This window comes from Astatotilapia calliptera, chromosome 1, assembly GCF_964374335.1.
Source record: "Astatotilapia calliptera chromosome 1, fAstCal68.1, whole genome shotgun sequence".
NCBI lineage: Eukaryota > Metazoa > Chordata > Actinopteri > Cichliformes > Cichlidae > Astatotilapia > Astatotilapia calliptera.
The window spans coordinates 2,420,830-2,443,584 of NC_137422.1; the positions used below are offsets into that span (position 1 = coordinate 2,420,830).

Sequence of the window (22,755 nt, forward strand, 5' to 3'; positions counted from 1 at the left end):
TAGTAATGTTCTGTCTTTAACCTTCCTAATTTGTTTTTTGTCCTAACCTAACACTAAACTGCCAGTGAAAACAAAAGTTACATAAATAAAGAAAATTACGGTCTCACACAGGAGTCAAACCCTAGTTTCTAAAGGATGTCAGTAATAGGAAATTCTATCTTTAAAAAAAACCAAATTGTTACACCACTTTGTCAGCCTCGCTGGCGTCAAGAATCATTAGTATGATGCTAAAGCTTTAGTAGAAGTTGCACATCAGTTGGTGTCCCCGCCCCTTATCCCCCTTAAAATCCTAACTTGAAGATGCAGAATTTGCTTCCTAGTAATATGGATGTCATTCATGAAGGTAATACCCAAGCAAATAGCAATTTTATTATGATCTGTGCTGCAGTTGTAAGACCGGGCACTCGAATCTTTCCTAAAACCCTCTCCCCACTCCCTACTGACATTGTCGTGATGTTACTGCTTTCTCACTGCAGTCATGCAATTTATTCTATAAAAAGCTCTTACGGTGTGTTCACACCGAACGCGATAGACGCGAACAGAGCGTCAGGTTTACATGTAAAGTCAATGGAAAAGCGCGATGACCCGCGATTGCGGCTCCCGCGAAAATTCGGAAGCAGATTTGTGTCGCCAAAACGCCAAAATGCCTGAAACGCGCGTCAGTCTAGCGCGTTTGGAGCGTTTGACTCGCGAATAAAACCACGTGCGTGAGTTTTTGTCTTGCATTTTGTGCATACGCGCGTTACGCGTCTACCTGGAGTTGGAAAAATCTGAACTCCAGCGTCAAATCGTGCCGCGACAACCAATCAGGAGCCTGGTGACGTGGCTGTGACCTAGGTCAAAGGGGCAGATCCAGCCAAACCCCTTCATTCTTCAATGGAAGGAAGGCTAATCAACGCCGTAGCAAACAACCTGGAGCTGTACGACACCAGCTGCTTTCTGGACCGAGACAGGAATATAAAGGACCGAGCTTGGAGGAAGATATGTGAAGGGCAACCTGGTTCATTCATTTCTCTTAAGTTTTCTCTTAAGTTTTCGCTGACCCGGGGAAGCCGCACAAAAGCTAGCAAGCCACCGCTATTTTCCCACTGACGTACAAATACCGTTCTGCTTTCATGCATGTTGTCATATAGGAATATATTTTCTTTATTAATAAGCAGCACACAGTGGTCCCGCTGTCACTGCTTCGCTTTTCCGCTGATTTTCCTTTTCTTTTTTTTGCACCGTACAGCATTGCATTCTGCAGCCTGATTGACAAATCTGCTCCGTGTCGTGTCTCCTGCGCTTGCCAAATTTATCATGTTTGGTTTTGATAACCATCACGTCCAATAGAAAAAACAGCACAAAAACACCCATAACTATGAGCCTCATTCGGAAATAGACACCTGCACCGCGAGGGGAAAGGGCGCACGAAAGTGGCGGGCAGATGAAGACAAAACGCGGCATAATAATACTTTTACGTTTTGCAATCTACAAAAGTTTGCACTTTGAGAATCAATTGTGAGAACTGTGACCAATGTTCATGTGTGTGGGGAAAACAGTGTATAAAGTGCGTGGCCAGGGGCTAGTTATTCTGAGAACCCCTGCTGCAATAAAGGAGGGACCACTGTATATACTAGAGATGGCACGATACCACTTTTTTATGTCCGATACCGATACCGATATCATAAATTTGGATATCTGCCGATACCGATATGAATCCGATATAGTGTTTTTTAATCAACAAAACTGTTTTTTAAAATATCTTGCTGCATTTTGCAAGTCTGCAAGTTCATACTCAAGTTTAAAACAACAACTACACTAAAGCTATTCTGTTATACCTGTATACAAAAAAAATATTTCATAGTTCAGCAATACTGATCAATCTAATAAACTTAGACCTACACCATCCTCCCTATTCTGGTATTTTAAAGAGTACTTAGCGTAAATATTAAGCAACCTAACTAATAGGGTTCCAACTCCCAGCAACAACAAAAATAAATAAATAAAAAATAGGGAACCACCCCTCACGCTCCACCTCATGATGCTTAATCAACGTAATCAACCTTAATTTGATGCAGTGTGAAAAAAAATGCACAGAAATCAATTATTTTTCAAGAAATATTAAATAGATTCAACATCTTTCTTCAACAAAATTGCAGACTGCACAGATGGTACCTTCCCAAAGGAAAAAGTACTATAGCTTACTAGGGTATATATATTAGACTTAATAGTTACTATATACAGTAATTGACTTCTATTCATTTTACATCAAATTAAAACTTTGGGTGTCATATAATTATTTATTAAAAGCTAGACATTTTAAATGAGAATAAGAAAGAAAAGTATGTCTTTGTGCCCCCTTTTCCCAGTTAATGCCCTATCGGCCCCCCTGGCTAAACTTTGCTAGATCCGCCCCTGCACAGTTACCAGCCGTCAGCTACGTAGAAAAAGATCCTGGTGTAGAAAGTAATATTAAATAAATTGTAACAACAGCTTATCAAGCTTAAACGTGCTGCTGTTGTTCAGCCGCTGGTTTGCTCTTTCTGGCGCAAAGTGGACCAAAAACAAACAAGAGAGACTCACGACAGAAAAGCCGATCAGCTGATCATTTAAGCAGTTTCACGATTGAAGTAGCAGCCGGAGAGCGAGAGGCAGTCGCTCGTTAAGCTTAACGTGGGAATGCTTTACAAACATTCAGAGATGGACTTACACACTTGCTTTACTTCTCTCGGGGATAACTTTGTCGGAGATGAAATGCCAGGTTGCTAGCGAAGCTCCAAATGCTATCCAGACCACCGACAGGTCCCGCATGCCACAGCTGCTCTATCACGTGATGCATACTGCTCCGACGTTCTGAGGCGAGTTACGGCGTGTTGCAAGTTTTGTGAGGTGCTTTCGTGATATTTAATGGATCGGATTACATTTTTTATTTTTCTCCGATATCCGATCCAGTAATTTAGGTCAGTATCGGACCGATACCGATACGTAATATCGGATCGGTCCATCTCTAGTATATACTTTCTCTGATTATATTCAACCTGTTAGCATTTAATACTGTATTGATAGAGCCAACTGGTTCTGCAGCAGAGCATCCCCTGTTGCTTCTCCTGGCTCCCCAGTCCCTGAGCTCCTGCTGCTGCACCCACAGGTATGTACAGCAAGCACTGATACCTTTTTAGTCGGTGGGATTGCCTTGTGATCACCTTTACTAAATATCTACAACCAATCTGATTATATCCTGTTTTTGTTTTTTTTCACTGTTGAAATTAAAATCTAGTAGCAGCCTTCTCATTTCTTTGTGTTTTGTGCTGTTTTACAGGCCCACAGAGGAGGACGGCTCCGAGGCAGATGAGGGACGGGTCCCAGGACGGTCCATCGGCGGTGGAGCTGGCCATCCTGGAGTCCCTGAAGAGACCACACCAGTCTCCAATGGAGCATTTCCTCCTCAGCCTTGTTCCTGCTCTGGAGAGCAGCTGGTCCTTTTTATTCCTGTCTCTCTGTAAATTCTTATATTTTATATATTTATGTTTAATGTTTTTCTGTTTGAGAATTTTAATATTATTTCAAATAAATTTTTATAATGACTAATGTCTCAGTTCTACTACACAGCAAATGTTGGCACACGACTTGACACATGTAGAATTTATTTCATATTATACTAATGACAAAATATACTAATACAGTGGGATGCAGAAGTTTGGGCAACCTTGTTAATAGACATTATTTTCCTGTATAAATCGTTGGTTGTTACAATAAAAAATGTCAGTTAAATATCATACAGGAGACTCACACAGTGATATTTGAGAAGTGAAAAGAAGTTTACTGGATTTACAGAAAGTGTGCAATAATTGTTTAAACAAAATCAAGCAGGTGCATAAATTTGGGCACCACAAAAAAGAAATACAATAAATATTTAGTGTATATCAAAGTGTGTGTCTCCTATATGATATATGGGGTGCCTTTGTCTGGACGTGCTTCCCATCCAGAGCTGCACAGCACAGAGGGAAGTTCCAGCGCTCCTGGAATCCCTCTGTGATGGAGCGCCAGTCTCCAGGTGAAGGCGCAGCCATGAAGTCGTCCACTAGAAAGTCCCAGATGGCCGTCGCTATTTTCGACGTCGCAAACATTTTCTTAAAACCCTACCTCTGTCTGGAACTTTATACCATATTTTCTCTCGTTTTGGTGGCTTTAATTTTACTTTAAATTGTAATTACAATGTTGAGAAACTCCCTGTAAAGCTTTCATCCTTCCATAAGCAGGTCCTCTTAGCGTGGACCCTCATTTATAAACACAACTTCTCACCTCACAAATACCTCATCTGGAACAACAGAGAGATTTTATAGAAAAATAAATCACTTTTCCTGGAAACTTGGCTCCAAAATGGGATCCTATTGGTGGCTCAGCTGGTTAGTAAAGAGGGACAACTACTTACTTACAACGACTTTATTGCACTATATAATTTTCCAATCAGTGTTCAGGAATTCTCAATGGTGCTTGGTGCCATACCCTCAGGGACTTTAATGTTATATAAAAACACTGACAGCTCGATCTCTACCTCAGTCACTCTCCCTGATCCAGCTGAGTCACCAATAGGAAAAATCTGCTTTTCACAGGAACTTGGTAACAGCAATAAGAGAATACGTAGTTTATTCCAAGAAGATATCGTCTCTCTCCCATATATAATATCTTATTGGAACCGATATGTTCCAGATATCAAGTGGAAGATAGTCTGGATGGTCCCCCATAAATATTTGATTGTAAATAAGGTGAAAGAAGTCTCTTTTAAAATTCGACATAAATGTTATCCAGCCAGTCACTACATGGCCAAATTTAAAAGGGACATAAATACTAATTGTACTTTCTGTGGGGATCATCCAGAAACTGTGACACATCTTTTTTGGTACTGTTCTTTTACACAGAGATTCTGGAAGGAATTTAGCAGCTTTGTTATTGTCCATATTTTAAGGGAGTTTTCTTTACGATGGGAAAATGTTTTATTCTGTTTCTTTAAGTTCCCCAAGAAGTATGAGAAATGTTTTTTTATGATAAATTTCTTAATACTTTTAGCTAAATTTTTGATCCATAAATGTAAGTTTACTAACAAAACACCATATTTCTGTCATTATTTTAAGGATGTGCACATGCACATACAATCAATATCAGACTGCACCAACAAAAAGGCTCAAAACAATATATGTATGTGAATTTTTGCGTGTATTCTTATAATTGTTACCTTTTTCTTTTACCCTTGGCTTTTATATTTATTTACGTATTTAAATATGATTTTTTTTAAAGTAATGCTGCGAGATGGACAGTTAAATAAAGGTTTCATTGAATAAAAAAAAGATTTAAAGATGACTGGTGGCGGAAGCAGAGCACAGACTGTCTGTGAGAATCTATCGCCATCGTGTGGTGCAGAGATATATTGCCATTGAATTTAGACAACGAAAGCTTGGCTCACAGAGCAGCTGCAACAAAAAACATTAAATAGCAACATGATATATTATATTATATTATATTATATTATATTATATTATATTATATTATATTATATTATATTATATTATATTATATTATATTATAGTGCAAACAGTGCAGGCTTCAGCTCTGGGGAAGAAGCTGTTCCTCAGTTTGGGTGGATTCCGTCACTCACAGCGTTGTTAGCCCTCTTGTGCGTGCAGACTGCAACCCCCCCACTGTGCTTTGCCCTGATATCTGCAGTGTGAGGTTGGATCGCTCATTTTCATCCTCACACTGATGCCACTTATTTCGGTCTTTGTTTGACATAAAAGGGCATATTTGTCACTTTATTGCAACTATATTTGCACTCTTGAGCTCCTTCATTCACTGACTGATCATAAAGTTATTACTTGCGTTATGTATTCATCCTTTTGAACATAATTAATGAAGCCACATGTAATCACTAAAATTTGTATTTTGGGTACAATAAGAGAGTTTCAGATGTAACGCTGTTTTGTTTTGTTTAAATTTCACCAACTTGCTGATGCCCACGGTTGTGAGTGCGGCTTCTTACTGTACATGAGTGGATGGTTGTAAATAACATCACAGATGCCAAAAACCTCTCAAACCAAGCCCTCTTGCCGGTGATGCTGTGCGTAACCTCGTGACAACCACATCACTGATACTAACTCCTGAGCTGACCGTATGTTAACATGCGCCACAAATAAGGGTCATATTTGGATTTAAAACAGTCACCGAGAAGCTTCCACTGAATGCTGCTTTCCCCTGCATGACACTGAAATCATTAACACATACTAACCCTCCATACCCTGTAGGAAACTCACTTCCTTGGAATAACATTTCAACAGGGAAAGAGTTGAGAGCAAATGTCCTTCTCTTGAACCTTCTGTCAGTCAGACAAGTGTAGCTTGAGCTTTTGTTTGCACAGGACAGGATTAACAATGGCGACATAAACGAGCTAAGGAAGCATAGAAACTGCAGAAAGGGCGTATGGCTCCTGTGTCAGTGAATCCAAACTACCTCTATGTTTGAACAATCCAGTTACACAGCTCAAGAAAATATTACTCTGACAGAAGGAAAAGGCAGTATGTGTCTCAGTAGTACTAAAAAGCTATTATATCAAAACGTAAAGGGAAAACAGTTTGATGAGCTGTATAGTGAACTGAAACTGAAACAAAACGAAGCCTATCATTAGGAATACTGACTTTTTACAGCTTCAGTTCTTTTTTCACTCAGTAGGTGGCAGCAAACTACAAACAATGGTTGCATTTTACACTCATCCGTTTTCATTAGAGGCAGAAGCCAGAAGCACATCCAGGTTTAGGTCTGCTGCTTGGTGCTACACAGAAACAGGCTGAACAGACTGAAACTCACATGAATTTGGACGAATCGAAGTAAGAATGTCACTTCTGCTCAATTGAATTGATTATCATGACCCTCACTAAGAGCCACTTAATAAGTTAGGAGTAATGTGCCAAAGTAGTATAAATATTTGAACTTTTGGCAAATCCAGCAGGTTAATGAAGTGATTTCACATCATGTGTTCAAACGGCTTGTCAGTTTTTAATATATCCCATGTGTGCATACTTAAGCTTTAAAAAAATACAGTCCAATGACCTGATAGATGTTTGCTGAACATTGTGGTTTACATCAGCACTTAAACTAAAACATAAAGAACCTGTTTTGTGCGGGCTGTTCGATACCATGAAGCAAGACCTCTGAACATCTCAGTTTTTACACACACACACACACACACACACACACACACACACACACACACACACACACAACAGGAGTTATAAGGTTAATGGGCATCCAGTCAGTTAGCTAGTAAGTACTTTGGGTTTAATATTGACTCCAAATCTCCCGAACACTATGTCGATTTGAGAATGCAAGACCGAAACAGCAAGACCAAGACCGAGACCAAAGTCAGTCGAGACCAAGACCACGTAAAAGTGGTCTCGAGACCAAGACCAGTCTCGAGACATCCAACTCTAGATAATATCTCTTGGGTGGTATGGGAACTCCTTGGTGTTCCCCTGGACAAGCTGGAGGAGGCAGCTAGGGCAGGGGTGGGCATTCTCAGTCCACGAGGGCCGGTGTCCCTGCAGGTTTTAGATCTCACCTTGGGTCAACACACCTGAATCACATGATTAGTTCGTTACCAGGCCTCTGAAGAACTTCAGGACAGGTTGAGGAGCTAATTTAGCCGTTTAAATCAGCTGTGTTGGTTCGAGGACACATCTAAAACCTGCAGGGACACCGGCCCTCGAAGCCTGGAGTTGCCCACCCCTGAGCTAGGGAGAGGGAGGTCTGGGCTTTTCTGCTTAGGTTGCTACCCGGCCCCAGAGAATCTGAAGAAAATGGATGGATGTATAGATGTTCCAGGTGTGTCGCCATGTGGGGAAAAATGCTTCAACACATGGTTGGGTTGGTAGTGTACCGGGGGCTTCTATTTAGGACTACGCTTCCTCCTCACCATCACTCAGCAATCATGTTTTCCCAACTGCTCGGGAAAATCCGATGGAAGAGAACTGACGGGGCCTCCGGAGCTACAAACAAGCTACATTTATAACAAGTATAGTTATTAGTAAAGTAGGCCAAGGGGTAACTAAACATCTGAGCAGGAAAGAGTAGGAGAGACAGGTGAAGAGCTAATGCTAAGCTAGCGAATCCCTAAAGACACAGTGACTGAACACTGTAAATATAATTAGTGGCTGATTCAACAGAGTGTGCTTTGGATAAAGCGCAGGAAGATTACACTATGAAATAAGACGTTATCTATAAGTTTTTAATTAAATTGGCTACACAGATAAGCAATGCAAAAATACCACTGTAAGATAGAACAGGAAGTGATACTCCAGACTGAGACAACACCAAGAAGTATTTTGAAATGACCTTGAGCAAGATACTGAACTCTGAGTCGCTATTGATAAATTTATGCAAATGTGTGTCTGGTACTTAAGTATAAGAAAGAGCATTTACATGAATGTTTGTGCGACTGGCTAATAAGAATTTTGAGTGCTCAATTAGAGCACAAAAACACTGTATAAGTGCCAGTCTACTTGCCGTTTTTCTGCACCACCTTTAGTTTCCAAACCTACTACTGCACCCATTTGTGCTTAAAGGTTGAGAGGTTTTCAAAATTCAAACAAAATGTAACTGTACTATGAAGCTGTCTCCTCCTCAAATAATAATTATATAAATAGAAAAAGTTGGGACAGGCACAAAAACCTGGAATCCTGTTAACAAACAAGCAGAAAAACCAACGTCACTGGGGTAAAACGTGTTTGAAGATCAAATATGTACACAAAACTGACATTGGGTGATGCAAAATGGAGGGAAGAGGAAGCAATTTCTGTTTGGTATTATTGTCTATAGATAATAATATGCTTCAGAATATCATAACCATGAGAGCATGCTTATTTAATTATCTGCTTTGTGTGCTGAAGACCTTAAATTCTTTCAACCTATCTGCTCAGCCCCCGGCTTACTTTTCTACCTCCACTAGTTTCACAGAACAATCATGGAGACTAGTAAACACCAACATAGATATAGTACATCAAACTGTTCATCAAACTCAGATGTTCATGTGGTGTCTTAAAGAAATGCAGCAGCGTTTAAAGATTTCTCTCTGTTTGTTGTTTGACAGGCTCAAATGTGCCCATACCTGTGCAAAGGAACAAGTTGTTCTAGAAAAAGTAAGTAAATAAGCTCGGATGTTTTCGAATTTTGTTTACTTCATTATAATAGAAAATCATGTTCCTATACATTTATTTTACCAATTAAAGCTTTGTCAGGATAACTTTAGTGGAAACATTTGGTTTAAAACAAAAAACAATGAAATGTCATATATTTTAATTGATCAGGGTCAGAAGCATGTAGCTGGGATGAGTGAAAGGCATATAAACCAGAACACCAGACGAACACATCTCCTCAATTTACAGCCTGTGTTTGTGATTTTTTTGTGCAGATACTACATATGTGTAACATCTTCTTTCTGTTTCCACAGACAACCAAGAGATGGGAGAGATTGATGCAGCTTGAATTTTATGCTTTTCAAATTTGCCTGAAATAGCTTTGTTTAAAATGAGAAATGAAAATGTATCATTGTCTATACTTTTCACCTGTCCGTTGACTTAATCCCAATCACGCTTGTGTAATTGCTAGTCAGCTGTATGAAATACTAAAAAATGAACAAAAATAAACGTTCATTTTCATTTCTAGTAAGTTTGTTTCTTTATTCCACAAATCCTACAAGTCTACAGGTCAAAAATACACATTTAACAAGTAAAGATATGAACTCAGTCTTGTACTAGTATTTTCCTGACAAAAAGATATAAAACCAAAGGTTAATCTACTTAAGTAACAGTCAAACAGAGTGGAAATGGCTTTCAGTGAGAAAAACAATATTATTTTCCCAGTATTACTCTCCTCAAAGTAAGAGTAAGGCCAGTCAAAAGAGTAAGTGAAATGCACACCGCCTTCGCTCCATGTTGCTTTACTGTTGACTGAACTGCTAACTTGGGGTTTGCTCTCTCTGTTAGTACAAGAATTTGATTTACTCTGACTTACAGAAACCTGGTTGCAGCAGGATGATTATATTAGTTTAAATAAATCAACCACCAATCATCAATCAAATGTGTTATGTACTGCTGTACTTTATTCACAATGAGTAAATAAGAATTTCATTAAAATGACTTTATTTTGGACTGTCACTTTAATTTTGTTTATACAGTACCAAATCCAAACAACAGTCGCCTCATGGTGCTTTATGTTTAAGATAAAGACCCTACAATAAACCCCAACAGTAAGATGAGCCCCTGTTAACAAGCACCTGGAGTCAGTGTGGAGGAAGAACTCCATTTTAACAGGAAGAAACCTCCAGCAGACCACGGCTTAGGGAGTGACAGCCGGTTTGAGGGGAGGACAAAGGGCAGAGAGGCAAATATTAACTTCATGTGGCCTACAGATTAGCTCGACAACAGTGCATAGAGGGCTTCATGGAATGGGTTTATATGGCCAAGCAGCTGCATCCAAGCCTTACAACATCAAGTGCAACACAAAACATCAGATGCAGTGTTGTAAAGCATCATTGTGAGGGGCGCTTTTTGTTAGGAGCTGGGCTCTGTCTTAGATCCAGTGAACTAGTGTTGGTGTGAGGGTCTTGGGGTTTGGGGTCTGGGATGCAGGGGGCCTGCAAGGAGTATGGAGCACCAGTGCCCGGAGTCGCCAGTTTCATGGTTTGGTCTCTCCATGCGCAGGGGGGGTCCACGCCTCCGCAGGGGGGTCCACGCCTCCTCGGATGCACTATCATGTGGAGCGAGCTGGCCCATGTTGGGAGGTATGATCTGCGCTTTAGGGAATCTCAGGAACCTCAAGGACCTTTGGGGGAAGCAAAATCCCACACCTAAGCAGCAGGCGTGGGGCATTTTGGGTAGGTTAGGGGCAGCTTGTCTTGTCCTTTCTTTGTGTGTGGATAACTGGCATGGGATGCAGCACATGGAAATCTGCAGCAGTGCAAGGCTGTTGTTACAGCCCTTCTAGGTAAACACAGTTCAAGTGCTGCAGTAGAGAAAACCTGACAAAATTGCACGGCAAAAAAAAAAGAAATAAATAGAGAGCAACTTTCCCCTGGCTGCTACACACCTATCTTTCATTAAAAAATGTAAACCATTATGTGACTCACAATTCAAATCATGTAATTTTATTTATAGAAAATAACATTTTTATTTCTTTAAATAAAGAAAGTTTTAACAAAGCTAACACAATAGCTCGATGATAAGCATAAACTTGTTGCCGTCACATTACGCAGCACATTTTAGGAGAGCTGGTCTGGGAGTTTGCCTTCTGTCGGATGAACTCTGGATAACAAACCAGAAGAGGAAAACAGAGAAAAGAAAAAAAAGTAGACACATTCCAGTGAACAAACAGAAAAACAGTCTTACGGCATTATTGGTCTTTCTGTGGAGAAATATTGTTAACTAATATTGTATGACTGTTAAAACTGACAAATAGTCTGACCAGTGAAAGGAAGTGACCTCCCTGATTAGCTCACCTGCCAAATCTGTCCGGGAGATTTCCACCAACCCCTCATAGAGGCCTTTGGTAGGGTTTTCTCCAGCTACGAGCACTCCATGAAGCCAGATTAACAGCATCCGGTGACCATGATCTTTGAAGCTTTTCTTACCTTCAATTTAGATTTATATCAAGCATTATCCATCTGAACTTTTAGTTAAACACAGTCACTGTAGACAGTTCTTATACCATCAGAACATTTATAGAATCACAGTAACTAACTAGTTCATATAGTCCACTGGGTCTGTATTGTAACCACAGACCAGCGTTAAGCAAGCGAGGTACTTGGCCAGTAAGCAAAGCTGAATGACATCCTGATATCTTACATTTTAAGTGCTCCAACAAAATGAAACAATATTTTATTTTATATAATTTAATATTTTATTTAAAGTTCAACTTTAAATTAAAAAAAAGGTTCAACAGGTTAAAAGTCAAATAGAGTTTAAAAGCAAGGTGTCAAAGATCTGGCATTTGGAATTAAAGAAAAAAGCTGTGCCCAGAATGTAACTCTTGCAACAGTGTACAAAAGCTGAAAAACTTATTACAATCCATGTTGCAAACTGCTGTCATCTTGGAGAGACTGCTCTTGGTTGGAGGACCAATCTACCCAAAGAGAAAGATTAGCAATTATATCCAACTATGTCCAACAAGGACAAGTGTGGGTTTGGATGGACGGAGGTACAGTATCTACCATTCAGGAGGAGGGCAATCTGGTGGGCAGTTTAGCCAAGTTATTGGCCAGTAGTTGGATGGGACCGGCCCCTTCTTGGGATCCTTGGGGATCAGGACAGCCTTCGGTTAGACATTCCGGGTGGGTCTCAACCATTAGCACCTGGTTCATTTGTGCTGCAGGATGCTAATGGAGTTAGCTTGTTAGCTTCCCTATCCAGTAGGTGTTAAACATGGCAGGGAATGGTGCTGTCCAATCCCTCTGCTTGACATGTCTGCCACTGTGATGGTTACTGGATCCTTTCAGGGAGGTTGTTGCAGTCTGCTCTTAGATCCACTAGGCACTGAGCATTTCTGTTATGTGTTGCATCCTTCTTACATATACTCTTCAGTATTGCTCTGTCTCCAGCGTTGGCGGGGCTGTTCTCATTTTGTTCTGCTGCCATTCAGACTATACTTTGGGTAGTTCAGTGGAGAACATCTGGTTTATTCTCCTGGCTTTTATCTCTCTGGTTAACCAAGATTCAGGTATCAGGTATAGGCAGTTGTAGTTGTGCTTCAGGTCATCATTATAAGACAAGATATTGTATGATAATAGACGTTTTTCTACAAAAAAAGTGATGTTGTAAAAAAACCAAAAGAAAAACAACACCATCTGCTCTCTGAAATATTAAGGATTAAGCATCCATTTACTCATGTCAGACTATCCATATATTCTAAATAGATCTGTAGTTCATTTGTTGTAGTAGAATTGTAGAAAGAATTCTTGATCTGGGTTAAAATTGACCTAGACCAGAGTTAATCACCTCAGGTACTCAGAATGCTGTAGAGTGAATCAGTCAGTGCCAAATTTGAGAATTTATTTTCAATAAAATCACTGGACCCATGAAACAGTGCTTCTATGGTTCTGGACATTACAGGCCTTATATTACAGTTTTTCAAACTTGTATGATTTCCTGTGTAAAGATTTATATATATATATATATGAAAAAACCCAACAAGTACAAAAAAGGTAATAAAAATAGCAATAAAACTGTCAATAATTTTTTTAGGAACTCAGCACTGCTCACCTGTCCACTGTTGTTCTATAGCTTGTATATGTGCTTCACTAAAGTCCCAATGCTGAGCGAGAATCTTCCACTCCCCATAACACAGATGCTTTGTGGCGAGGGTCCATAAGACAGAACGGAAGTGCTGTGTCTCTGGCTGATGGTCCTGTTTGAAGCTCAGAGGTTTTCTTACCTGCTCACATCCCCCGTGATCCTGAATTCAACAGGGAGAAAGTTTTGTGAGTCGTTCGAAGTTAAAAGGATGTTATCACGTTTTATGCATATGATGTACAAAGAAAACAAACTCTCAGTACCTCTTGCTTTTAAAACTAGCACAAAGAATTTACAAGATACTTAGCTGGTTTGTTAAATACCTTCTCCAGGAACAAAAGGCAGTACACAGCTGTTTTACACCTTAAGCTTCACACTCCCTTGCTACCTCCAAAAGTCATTTCCTTCTAAACCTAATACGTGGTTTTGTCATCTAGCAAGAACTGCAATCAAGCATTTGCAATAACTAATAAAAAAAAGCACTTGGGACAATTGTGTTGGTGACAGCTTTTGTTATAATATCAATAATATTCATATGAATATGGGATAGTGTTACATGTTTGCACAGACTTTTGTGGAATATGGAGACACTCCTGGCATTATATGAGCAAAGTGAGACTCATTTTTTAGGGTTGGTGGAGATGAGTGTGAAGATCCAAACAATCCCTGTCAGTGATGGAGAAGCTTTGATGGAAATATTTGGTAAAAAGTTCACCAGCATGAAGGAAATGAAGTTTCAAACTTTCCTTAGGAGGAGCCCAGCACGCCTGCTTAAAGAAAAGTGAGTGTGGCGATGTGGATGCTTGCAGCGACTGCTGTATAGAGGCCATCCTGCTACACATGAAACACATCAGAGTCATAACTGTTATTTTAGTCACGTGTTTGTTTATTATCCTTATTGTTTTATCTGGGACTGTTTGCAGACATCTCAGAGAGAGGAGACACCAGCATCTGAACAGAGACTCAAACCAGCAACCTGCAGCTCCCTGCTTGGCTGCTCCAGTTTTCTCCTCACTCATGTTGCCCACCAGTGATTTCTAGCTGCCCACCCACACAGCAGGCTAGAATATGCGCTGAGCCTCAGCACCCAATACTTGGACATGTTTTCTTTATTAAATAATGAACCAGACCCCAAAAGTAAACAGCTGTTATTGCTAGGCAACGGGAGCAGCATTTGGTGATGCAGCACCTGACATTCCTGACCATGTGGGCGGAGCATGCATGAAATGGAATGTTCAGTAGAACTGTGCAACACAAGCACTTAGTTCCAGCATGTTTCATTGTATCCAGACACAGTTAGAGACACATCTACAGCAGCATCTCTGTGCAGGACAAACGACAGTTGACGAAGAAACATCGAAAACTTCACTTCACTCCTCTACAAAACGTTGGCTCCTTTGTTTAAAAGGCCAAAATGAATCGAGGGAGAACGAGAAGAGGATCGGCGAGTGCTTCACCTCACAATTCAGTACAGCTGATTAACCTGCAAGAAGAACTTCAAATGATACAGGCTGAAAATATCAAATTAAAAGAAGAGGCAGAAAAATCAAGAGGAGAAGCTAAAGATTCAAAGTTTGAAACTGATGTAGTATTGCAGGAATTACTGCATGTGGGTCTCAGACTTAAAGGAGAGAAAATGGGAAAACAACAGGCAGAAAAGGAGAATGAAAAGATGAAGAAAGAACTGTTGGAAGCTCAAAAAGCATTGGAGGAAGAGAAAAGCACAGCACAAGAAGCCAACAATAAATATCAAACTGCAAAGAAGGAGGCAGGAAATGTGATGCAGGAATTACAGGAGGTGCAGGAAGCTTTTGAAGAGGGAAAAAAGAAAATGCAGTTGGCAACACAAGAAGCTGCAAATGTAACAGCTGAAGCTGAAACACTAAGGAAGGAATTACTGCATGTAAAGCAACAACTTGAAGAGGAGAAAAGACGTAAAGATGAGGCAGAAAATGAGATTGAAAATTTGAAGAAAGAATTGTTGGAAGCTCAAAAAGTGTTGGAGGAAGAGAAAATTAAAATACAGGAAGCAAAGAAAGAAATGGAACATACAAAGAGTCACAATGAAAACATGAAGAAGGAACTGATGAAAGTGCAAGAAGAACTTGCAGAAGAGAAAATTGAGGTGAAGGTATTCAAGAAAGAAATGACGGTGACCAAGAAAGACTGCAAAGACGCACTGAAAGAAATGCGAAAGCACAAAAAGGAAGCTAAAGAGCTCCTCAAACACAAAGGGAAACTGGCCAAACAGCAGCTGAAAGAAAAATTTAAAGATGCCGAGGAGCAGCTCAACAAGACCTTAAACGAACTGAAGGCAAAAGAAAAAGAAAAGCAAGCTGAGGACAGGAGGGGATTCTGGAGCAGACTGCTGAGAAAGAACTGACCCAGCAGCATCAATAGTTTCTTCCTCCTAATGTTAAAATCTCCACCTTTCTTTCACCCCATCCTTCTTCTTGGGACGTTTGCTTGTTTTTTAAAAACTGAAACACACAAATAAAATTGCCATAACTTGACCTCATGTTGCCTGCTTCTTTTCTTGTGTGTCTGTGGATGTAAAACAGTAACACACTTTCTGCTCTGTGTCTTTAATTGTAAATAAATGCAATATGTTTTCATTTTAAAATGCAGTGCAAAAAACTTCTGCTCTGAATCTTTTTTTTAGCAAAAAGCTTTTTGTTGGCTGTTGTGGAAGTTTTCCATTTAAATAAAGCCTGCAGACGAGCGGTGAGCGGTAGCTAACATTCTTTAATCAAACACACAAAGAACAGACAACCGAGCTTGATGAAGTCCCTGCATGACCGCGGGACAGACGGTCAGCAGAGTCTGAGCCCAGCATGGCTCTCAGTTAAATATCTCCAGGAACAAAAGGCAGTACACAGCTGTTTCACACTCCCTTGCTGCCTCCCAGAGTCCTCAAAGACACAAAAGACTCTTCCTGTGGAGTCGTCTGCTTCCCCCAACTTCCTTACTACACCCCCACCATTTGTCTTACTGTATGAGTGTGAGACATGTTAAAATCCAGTGGCACCAAGGCATCATACAATAAAATAATGTGATTAATACATAAGTAAAAGAAATTCCTTTACATGCCCCTTCCTGATTTCTTATGTTTTAAGCATCTTGGAGACCTAGTCATAGTGTATGCTCTGAGTTGTTCTCGTTCTTTATAACTATGCCTGTATGCCAGGATTTTTTTTTTATTACAAAATCCAAAACAATTAATATGTATATAATGTGAAAAACTCAACAGGACATGGGTGCTGATACGCTGGAAAAGAGTGAAAATGTATTTATCGAATATGAGCACAGATTTCATATAAGGAGAGTGTATTTAGTATTAATATAGCGTTAGCAACACTCACCTTCTCCCATTTAGAAAAACGGTCAGCTTTAATTATCATGTCCACCAGGACGACATGGTTTCCTCTTGCTGCCACTTCCAGACATGTTTTTCCCTGCTGTGTACATTAGATGGCCAGAAAAGCATTGCTTTGTTAGAAGACACAGCTATGAGTGTCATAGATCTGAATCTATACTAAAACAGTTATCATGATGCTGTGCTACAAGATTAACTTTGTCCGGACAAAGAAAAAGTGAACTACGCATCAAGGTTTCAAATGGTGTGAAAAAAGATAAATATTCTACTTAAGACTAGCGTAACAAAGATCTTAATTAATATGATATAGAAGGATCAATGCACCAACTGAAAACTGTTTTTATTTGTTAGTGTACAATGTGAAATACACAGCTCAAAAAAGTAAAGGAACACTTGATCATCAACCACAAGTTAAACTTTACGGATATCAAGCTGTCGTCTTCGGAAGTGTAAGTGAATCAATTAATTTCACCTTTTTTTGGTGCAAATCAAACAGGTGTACTGAAGACGTTCCAAGACAAACCTTACTGTGTTATAGCACCACTAGAGGGGGTTGCCCTACTTTACTAAGGAGGTGGCAGATGACATCAACAGGATGTACAGCGTTGGTAGGGAGGCATTACAGTATTCACATGCAGGTAAAGGGGGTGTGAGTGTGTATATGGGTGTGTGTGGTCATACAGGAATGCAAGTAAATACGTTATCCTCCGACACACCTCTCATCTGTGCAGAACTGCGCTGAACACGTTCCCAACCGGAAGTACAGATACCGAGGTGCATCATGGGTAACGTAGTATAAACAGTTACAATGAACAAGCGGACTTTTAACAACTGTAGTAGTTGGGGGAGTCTCGTAGTGGGTGTGTGAGTATAGTGTGGCAGCCATTACATGCTTGTGTGTCTGTTCTGAGAGAAACCATACCTTTGTAACGGGCTGGCGCCGGTGACTACCCATCTCCGCACATGTACGTACGGACAGAGTAGAGCCGTGGAGACTTGGCTTGTATGGTCTTATGTTGCTAACATCAAATAAATGTGTTGTTCGATTTAACTGACTGACTTTGAGTTATCCAGCTAACCTCCACACCACATGCTCGCTGGACCTGCTAGCTGTTCTTCCTCGCCAAACTGCTCTTACAGTTCCAAGACAATCTCCATAAAGTAAATGATTCTGCAGGTGATGGGACAGACCATTATTCTCTCCTAGAATTGCTTTTTGATATCCTCGTCAGTACTGGTTTGATGAGAGAGTACCTGCAGCACATCCAGGTTACACTGTGGCCATGTCCACACTGAGACGCCGTTTTCGGTGAAGGAAAACGCAGCGTTTTGAAAACGCTATCCAAAGCCGTTTTCGTGTTGCAGTGTGGACAGCGAATCCCGAGCCTTTTCAAAAACGATGACACATTTTAGTGATGTGATGCAGTCATGTGACCAATCAAACTAAGATAGCGGAGGGCATTATACAGCGTTTGTTTTGTTTGCTCTCAGTTTTGACAGCGCTATTAAAGATTAATATCAGTCTGTACGTGCTCCAGAGCTTTTCTTCAAATTCTTTAACTCTCACTCGCTTTTGCAACTTTGTACTTTTGTGTTACTCGCAGCAACAACTCCAGCTCATTGTTAGTCCATTTAAAAAACTCGGTGCTTTTCCTCAACATTTGCCGCGACGTTTCAAAGAGCCGGAAAAGTAAATAAATGGCAGACGGAAATGAGGCAGGCCGAATCTTCTTGCGTTTCACGCATGCGCAGGACTGGAACGGAAGCGTTTTCGGCTGTTTCAATGTGGACGCACAACTCTGTGAAAACGACTGAAAACGATAGTGTGGACGAGGAGCGTTTTCAGACAAAAACGCCATTTTCAAATTTTAGTGTGGACGTAGCCTGTGTTTCCCAGCACAGTCTGAAGAGTGAGGAGCAGATAGTAGGAGACAGGCCAGAGCTGAAAGTTCATCGCAGTGTGAATGCTAGATAGAATTGCGTGTATGCAGGTTTGAATTGGTAAATTATGTTGTGTAAAGCTCCTTTATCATTAACCATGCTAGCCAACAGTACCCTTACTGCTGGGATGAAATCCTCAGAGCTTGTCTTAATGCACTCGGTCCTGGGTTTGTGTTGCAGGGCAATACCCAGTGACCTGGCAATTATATAATGATGAAGACACTGATGTCACTGCCTGGCCCTCATGTTTCACACACCTGAATCCCTCATCCAAATCTGGGAGGAGATCCCCCCACCACCATCCACCATCTCATCCAGCCTTCAAAAGGCTGATGATTATGGTTTTCACTGACCTTTGTGACCCCTGACCCCTTCTTGTTTTCAATGAATTTCAAAACGTACGTCAAAGTAACATGAATATTTTTTAAGGTCTGATGTGTGACTTTAGTACTCCATTTATTGTTTTGAGCAGTGTACATAATATTCTGTGTGAAGCTGTGTGTGGTACCTTATCAGTTAGACTGAGACTAACTCTAGAAATCAGCATCATCTCAGCCAGGTCATGCCAGCCATGTTCTGAGGCAATGTGTAGTGCGGTCTGCTGCCTCTGTCGCCCACATGACAGACAACCATTAAGTAAAATTACTGTATTATAGGACATTTTATTATGCATTGTGTTCATGTGGCTGTGGAACTTTGTACTTACAATGTCAGTGGCATTCAGGTTGCTGCCAGCATCGATAAGCAATCGTACAACTTTTGTGTGATTGTTGAAAACAGCCAGGTGGAGTGGTGTGCAGTGTTGCTGTTTCAAAGAGAAACAGGTATTAAAAAGCTGCTCTCTATGATATTAACTTTTAAAACGTTTACAAGTGTTTACTGCCTAATTTTAGATTTCTTCTTCATTTTATGCACCAAAATGCTAACATGCTAACATACCACTGTGTAAGAATACCCATATGGAAAAGATATATATAAATCTTATAAAGCTTTGTGTTATGTGAAACTTGTGTGAAAAGCATACAAGAGTGAAAACAGATATAAGATCCTTTGATAAATTATATAAATGAAACTTGTTTTGGATACTTACTAAAACAATATATGAAAGTAATGAGAAAGTGGCCACTTTCATGAGTAAATCATATAAGCCTTATATGAAGTAAGCCAAATCTTATGCAAGTCTTTTATAAATTTCTTCTATTTCTTTTGCATATGGGTACTTTAAAAGAATTATCATAATTATTTTTTTCCGGAGATAGCTAACAGTGCTTACATTGTTTATAGCATCTACATTGATTCCTGCCTTCAGCAGCAAGCTGGCCTCTCTGTCATGACCATGCTGTGCCACATAATGGAGAGCATTCATTTTTCTCTACAGACAGAAGATAAATATTAATTCATGAAAATAACACTGCCAACCCACTCTTGAATTGCATATTTAAGTAAACAAGCATACATTAGTTTGTGCATTGACATTACAGCCAGAATCCAGCAGAAGTCTAACGCATTCATAGTGACCTCCGTCAGCTGCCGTGTGCAATGGTGTGAGATCATCCTACAACAACACAATACAACAGGTACAATCAAGGTCAAAGGTTTTTACAGTTTAAAGCTTATTATTCACAAGCATGAAGAAATGTGTTTTTTCAGGTTCAAAATGCTTGAGTGATCCCAAGAGTTTGGTGAGTAGGAATCATTTTTGCTTAGAAGGGTCTTGCAAGGCCAACAGGTCCTGGGTCAAAGGGCCAGGCTACTTGAAACTAGAGAAATCGCTGTGATTAGGAGTCAGCTACCTCACCCAGTTTACTGAGGAAACCACATAAACTAACATTACTAATAGTTTTTCCCCATGCTGTGAAAGTTCTTTTTGTTTTTCCGGTGACGTCATCCCAACGCATGGCAGCCTAACGAGTAGCGCTCTCTCATATATGATTTGTTCACCCCGCGAAGTGTCAAAATTATTACCAATTTTTGATAGATAGTAGAGTTACAAGCGGGGCGAACATGGGGAAAAGAGACAAACAGAAAAGCTCAGCAGAAGAACGTGTAAACGAAGGGCCTATGGCAGCGGCATCGCCATCTCGACATGAAGTCAATACTAGGGCCAATATGGATGAAGGCTCGGGCTTGACCATGATACTGGAAGAATTACGGGACTTTCGAAGAGAGTTCCAAGAATTTAAATCCGACTTGGTCAGAGCCAATAACAGGATAACCGAAGCAGAAACCCGCATTGCAAAGCTGGAAGACCGGGTCCAAAACGCGGAACAGGTGATGCTAAAGATGCTAAAAATTATCAACGAGCAAGAAAACAAAATTGTGGATCAGGAAAGCCGGGCCCGGCGAAAGAATCTGAGGCTGTATAATGTCCCTGAAGGAGTGGAGGGGTCTTCGATGACAGTTTTTGTGGAAAAAGTATTGACGGAATGCCTCGACCTCCCCCAGGGCACAGAGCTTGGTATTGAGAGATCACACCGGGCCCCGGGAGCAGTGAGGAACCGAGAGGGAACCCCACGTTCGATATTGATTTGTTTTGCACGTTACAACACCAAGGAAGAAGTTTTGCGTAAAGCGTGGGCCAAGAGGACTGTTCTGTTGAACGGTCAGAAAATATATTTCGATCAGGATTATGCACCAGCTATTCTGCGAAAACGTAAAGGCTACGCTGAAGCTAAAAGAGCTCTGAAACAACAGAACATAAGGTTCCAGACTCCTTATCCTGCTAAATTAAGGGTCTTCTATCAAGAGGGAACCATGCTTTATGCGACGGCGGAGGAAGCAACCGCGGACATGCGGACAAGGGGATTTCAGATTGATAAAGTTGCCCAGAAGCAGACTTTAATGGAACAGCTGTCAAATTTGACGTGGGCGAAGATTGGAAAGTCGCAGCGGTGTGACTCGGAGGGACATAGAGAAAGTCCCAATAGTGAGCAGCTTCAGCTATCTAGAAGGTGCTCTCCCTCTACGACAGGAGACTAATGGAGATATACTGTGCGGCCGCAATGGGTGAGATAACAAAAACTTTTCCCTTATTAGATGATTAAGATTGCAGAGAGACTGTGGAGAAATGCACCTTAAAGGAGCTAGCAGGGGCCCTTGCCCTCCAGCAAGGGGAGGTTTCCCCCTGTCTATGGGATATACGTGCCAGGGTCTGTTAGGACTGACCCCAACCTTGGAATCACATATTATTTTTGTTTTTTTGTCTTGTTTTGTTTTTTCTTTGTCCGATTCTGGACGATTGTGGTTGTTTATTATTTGGGTTGTTAAAGGGAGTTTACCAGTTGATAAATTAATTAAGTCTGGATATTTTATTTCGGATAAATGACTACTAGAGGAATTAAGGTTATATCTTTTAATGTGAATGGGCTCACGAACCCCATTAAACGAAGCCGAATCTTGAATAAAATGAAGAAAGATCGAGCGCAGATAGTATATTTACAAGAGACACACTTGAATAATAATGAACATGAAAAACTCAGGAGGATGGGTTTTACAAATATGTTCTCCTCAGCGTATGAATCAGGCCGCAGACGGGGCGTGGTAATCTTGATTTCCAGGGCACTGAACTTTGAAAAGTCATTTGAACTTAAAGATAAGGATGGGAGATTTATACTGGTACGGGGAACAGTTGATGGTAATCAGGTTACTCTAATGAATGTGTACGCCCCACCAGGAAGTGACCTAAGCTTTTTTAAGTACATTGTTAACATAATGGTGACAGAAACTCAAGGCCCTTTAATTTGCGGCGGTGATCTGAATATACGCCTACAACCGGACCTAGATAGCTCTAAAAGAAAGAAGCCGGGATCGAGTACATTATATAAAAGAATCTCAGCACTGTTCGATGAGGTGGGTTTAATTGATGTATGGAGAAATCGCTTTCCTACAAGGAGGGATTACTCTCATTTTTCAGCCCCACACTCACTTTACACGAGGATAGATTATTTTTTAATGTTTGGAAGAGATAGGGATAAAATCTTAACATGCGAGATGGGCTTGATAGATATAAGTGATCACGCACCGCTGTACCTAACGATTGATATGAATGTACACCCAAAAGTTTCAATTTGGAGATTGAATTCATCCCTGCTTAAAGATGTAGAATTTAGGAAAGTAATAAAGGCAGAG

The 22,755-nt window shown here is 40.5% G+C and overlaps 1 protein-coding gene and 2 long non-coding RNA genes across 3 annotated transcripts; 2 read left to right on the top strand and 1 right to left on the bottom strand.

The window, feature by feature from the left end:
- Positions 1–2,996: 2,996 nt before the first annotated feature.
- LOC145428695 (uncharacterized) lies at positions 2,997–3,566 on the top strand. The gene is made up of 2 exons (XR_013909012.1): positions 2,997–3,130; positions 3,302–3,566. It is a non-coding gene; the product is annotated as an uncharacterized LOC145428695 (long non-coding RNA).
- A 3,815-nt stretch (positions 3,567–7,381) lies between these two features.
- Positions 7,382–9,689, top strand: LOC145428698 (uncharacterized). The gene is made up of 2 exons (XR_013909015.1): positions 7,382–9,164; positions 9,476–9,689. It is a non-coding gene; the product is annotated as an uncharacterized LOC145428698 (long non-coding RNA).
- A 410-nt stretch (positions 9,690–10,099) lies between these two features.
- LOC113024925 (ankyrin repeat and death domain-containing protein 1A-like) lies at positions 10,100–20,235 on the bottom strand. Its single transcript, XM_026172229.2, has 8 exons — positions 20,084–20,235; positions 19,901–19,999; positions 19,334–19,432; positions 19,136–19,234; positions 16,673–16,768; positions 13,281–13,473; positions 11,522–11,653; positions 10,100–11,327 (listed from the first exon to the last, which is right to left on the bottom strand). The coding sequence occupies exons 2-8, from the start codon at positions 19,991–19,993 to the stop codon at positions 11,266–11,268; spliced, it is 774 nt and encodes a 257-aa protein (XP_026028014.2). The 5' UTR covers positions 19,994–19,999; positions 20,084–20,235; the 3' UTR covers positions 10,100–11,265.
- Between the last annotated feature and the right edge of the window lie 2,520 nt (positions 20,236–22,755).

Excerpts from the sequence above, each read along its gene's own strand:
- LOC113024925 (XM_026172229.2), bottom strand. The coding sequence starts at position 19,993 with ATGAATGCTCTCCATTATGTGGCACAGCATGGTCATGACAGAGAGGCC. Across the intron at positions 19,235-19,333 it reads ACCTGAATGCCACTGACATT|AGGCAGCAGACCGCACTACA; the intron begins GTAAGTACAAAG and ends TGTGGGCGACAG. Across the intron at positions 13,474-16,672 it reads GTTTTTCTAAATGGGAGAAG|GATCACGGGGGATGTGAGCA; the intron begins GTGAGTGTTGCT and ends TGTTGAATTCAG.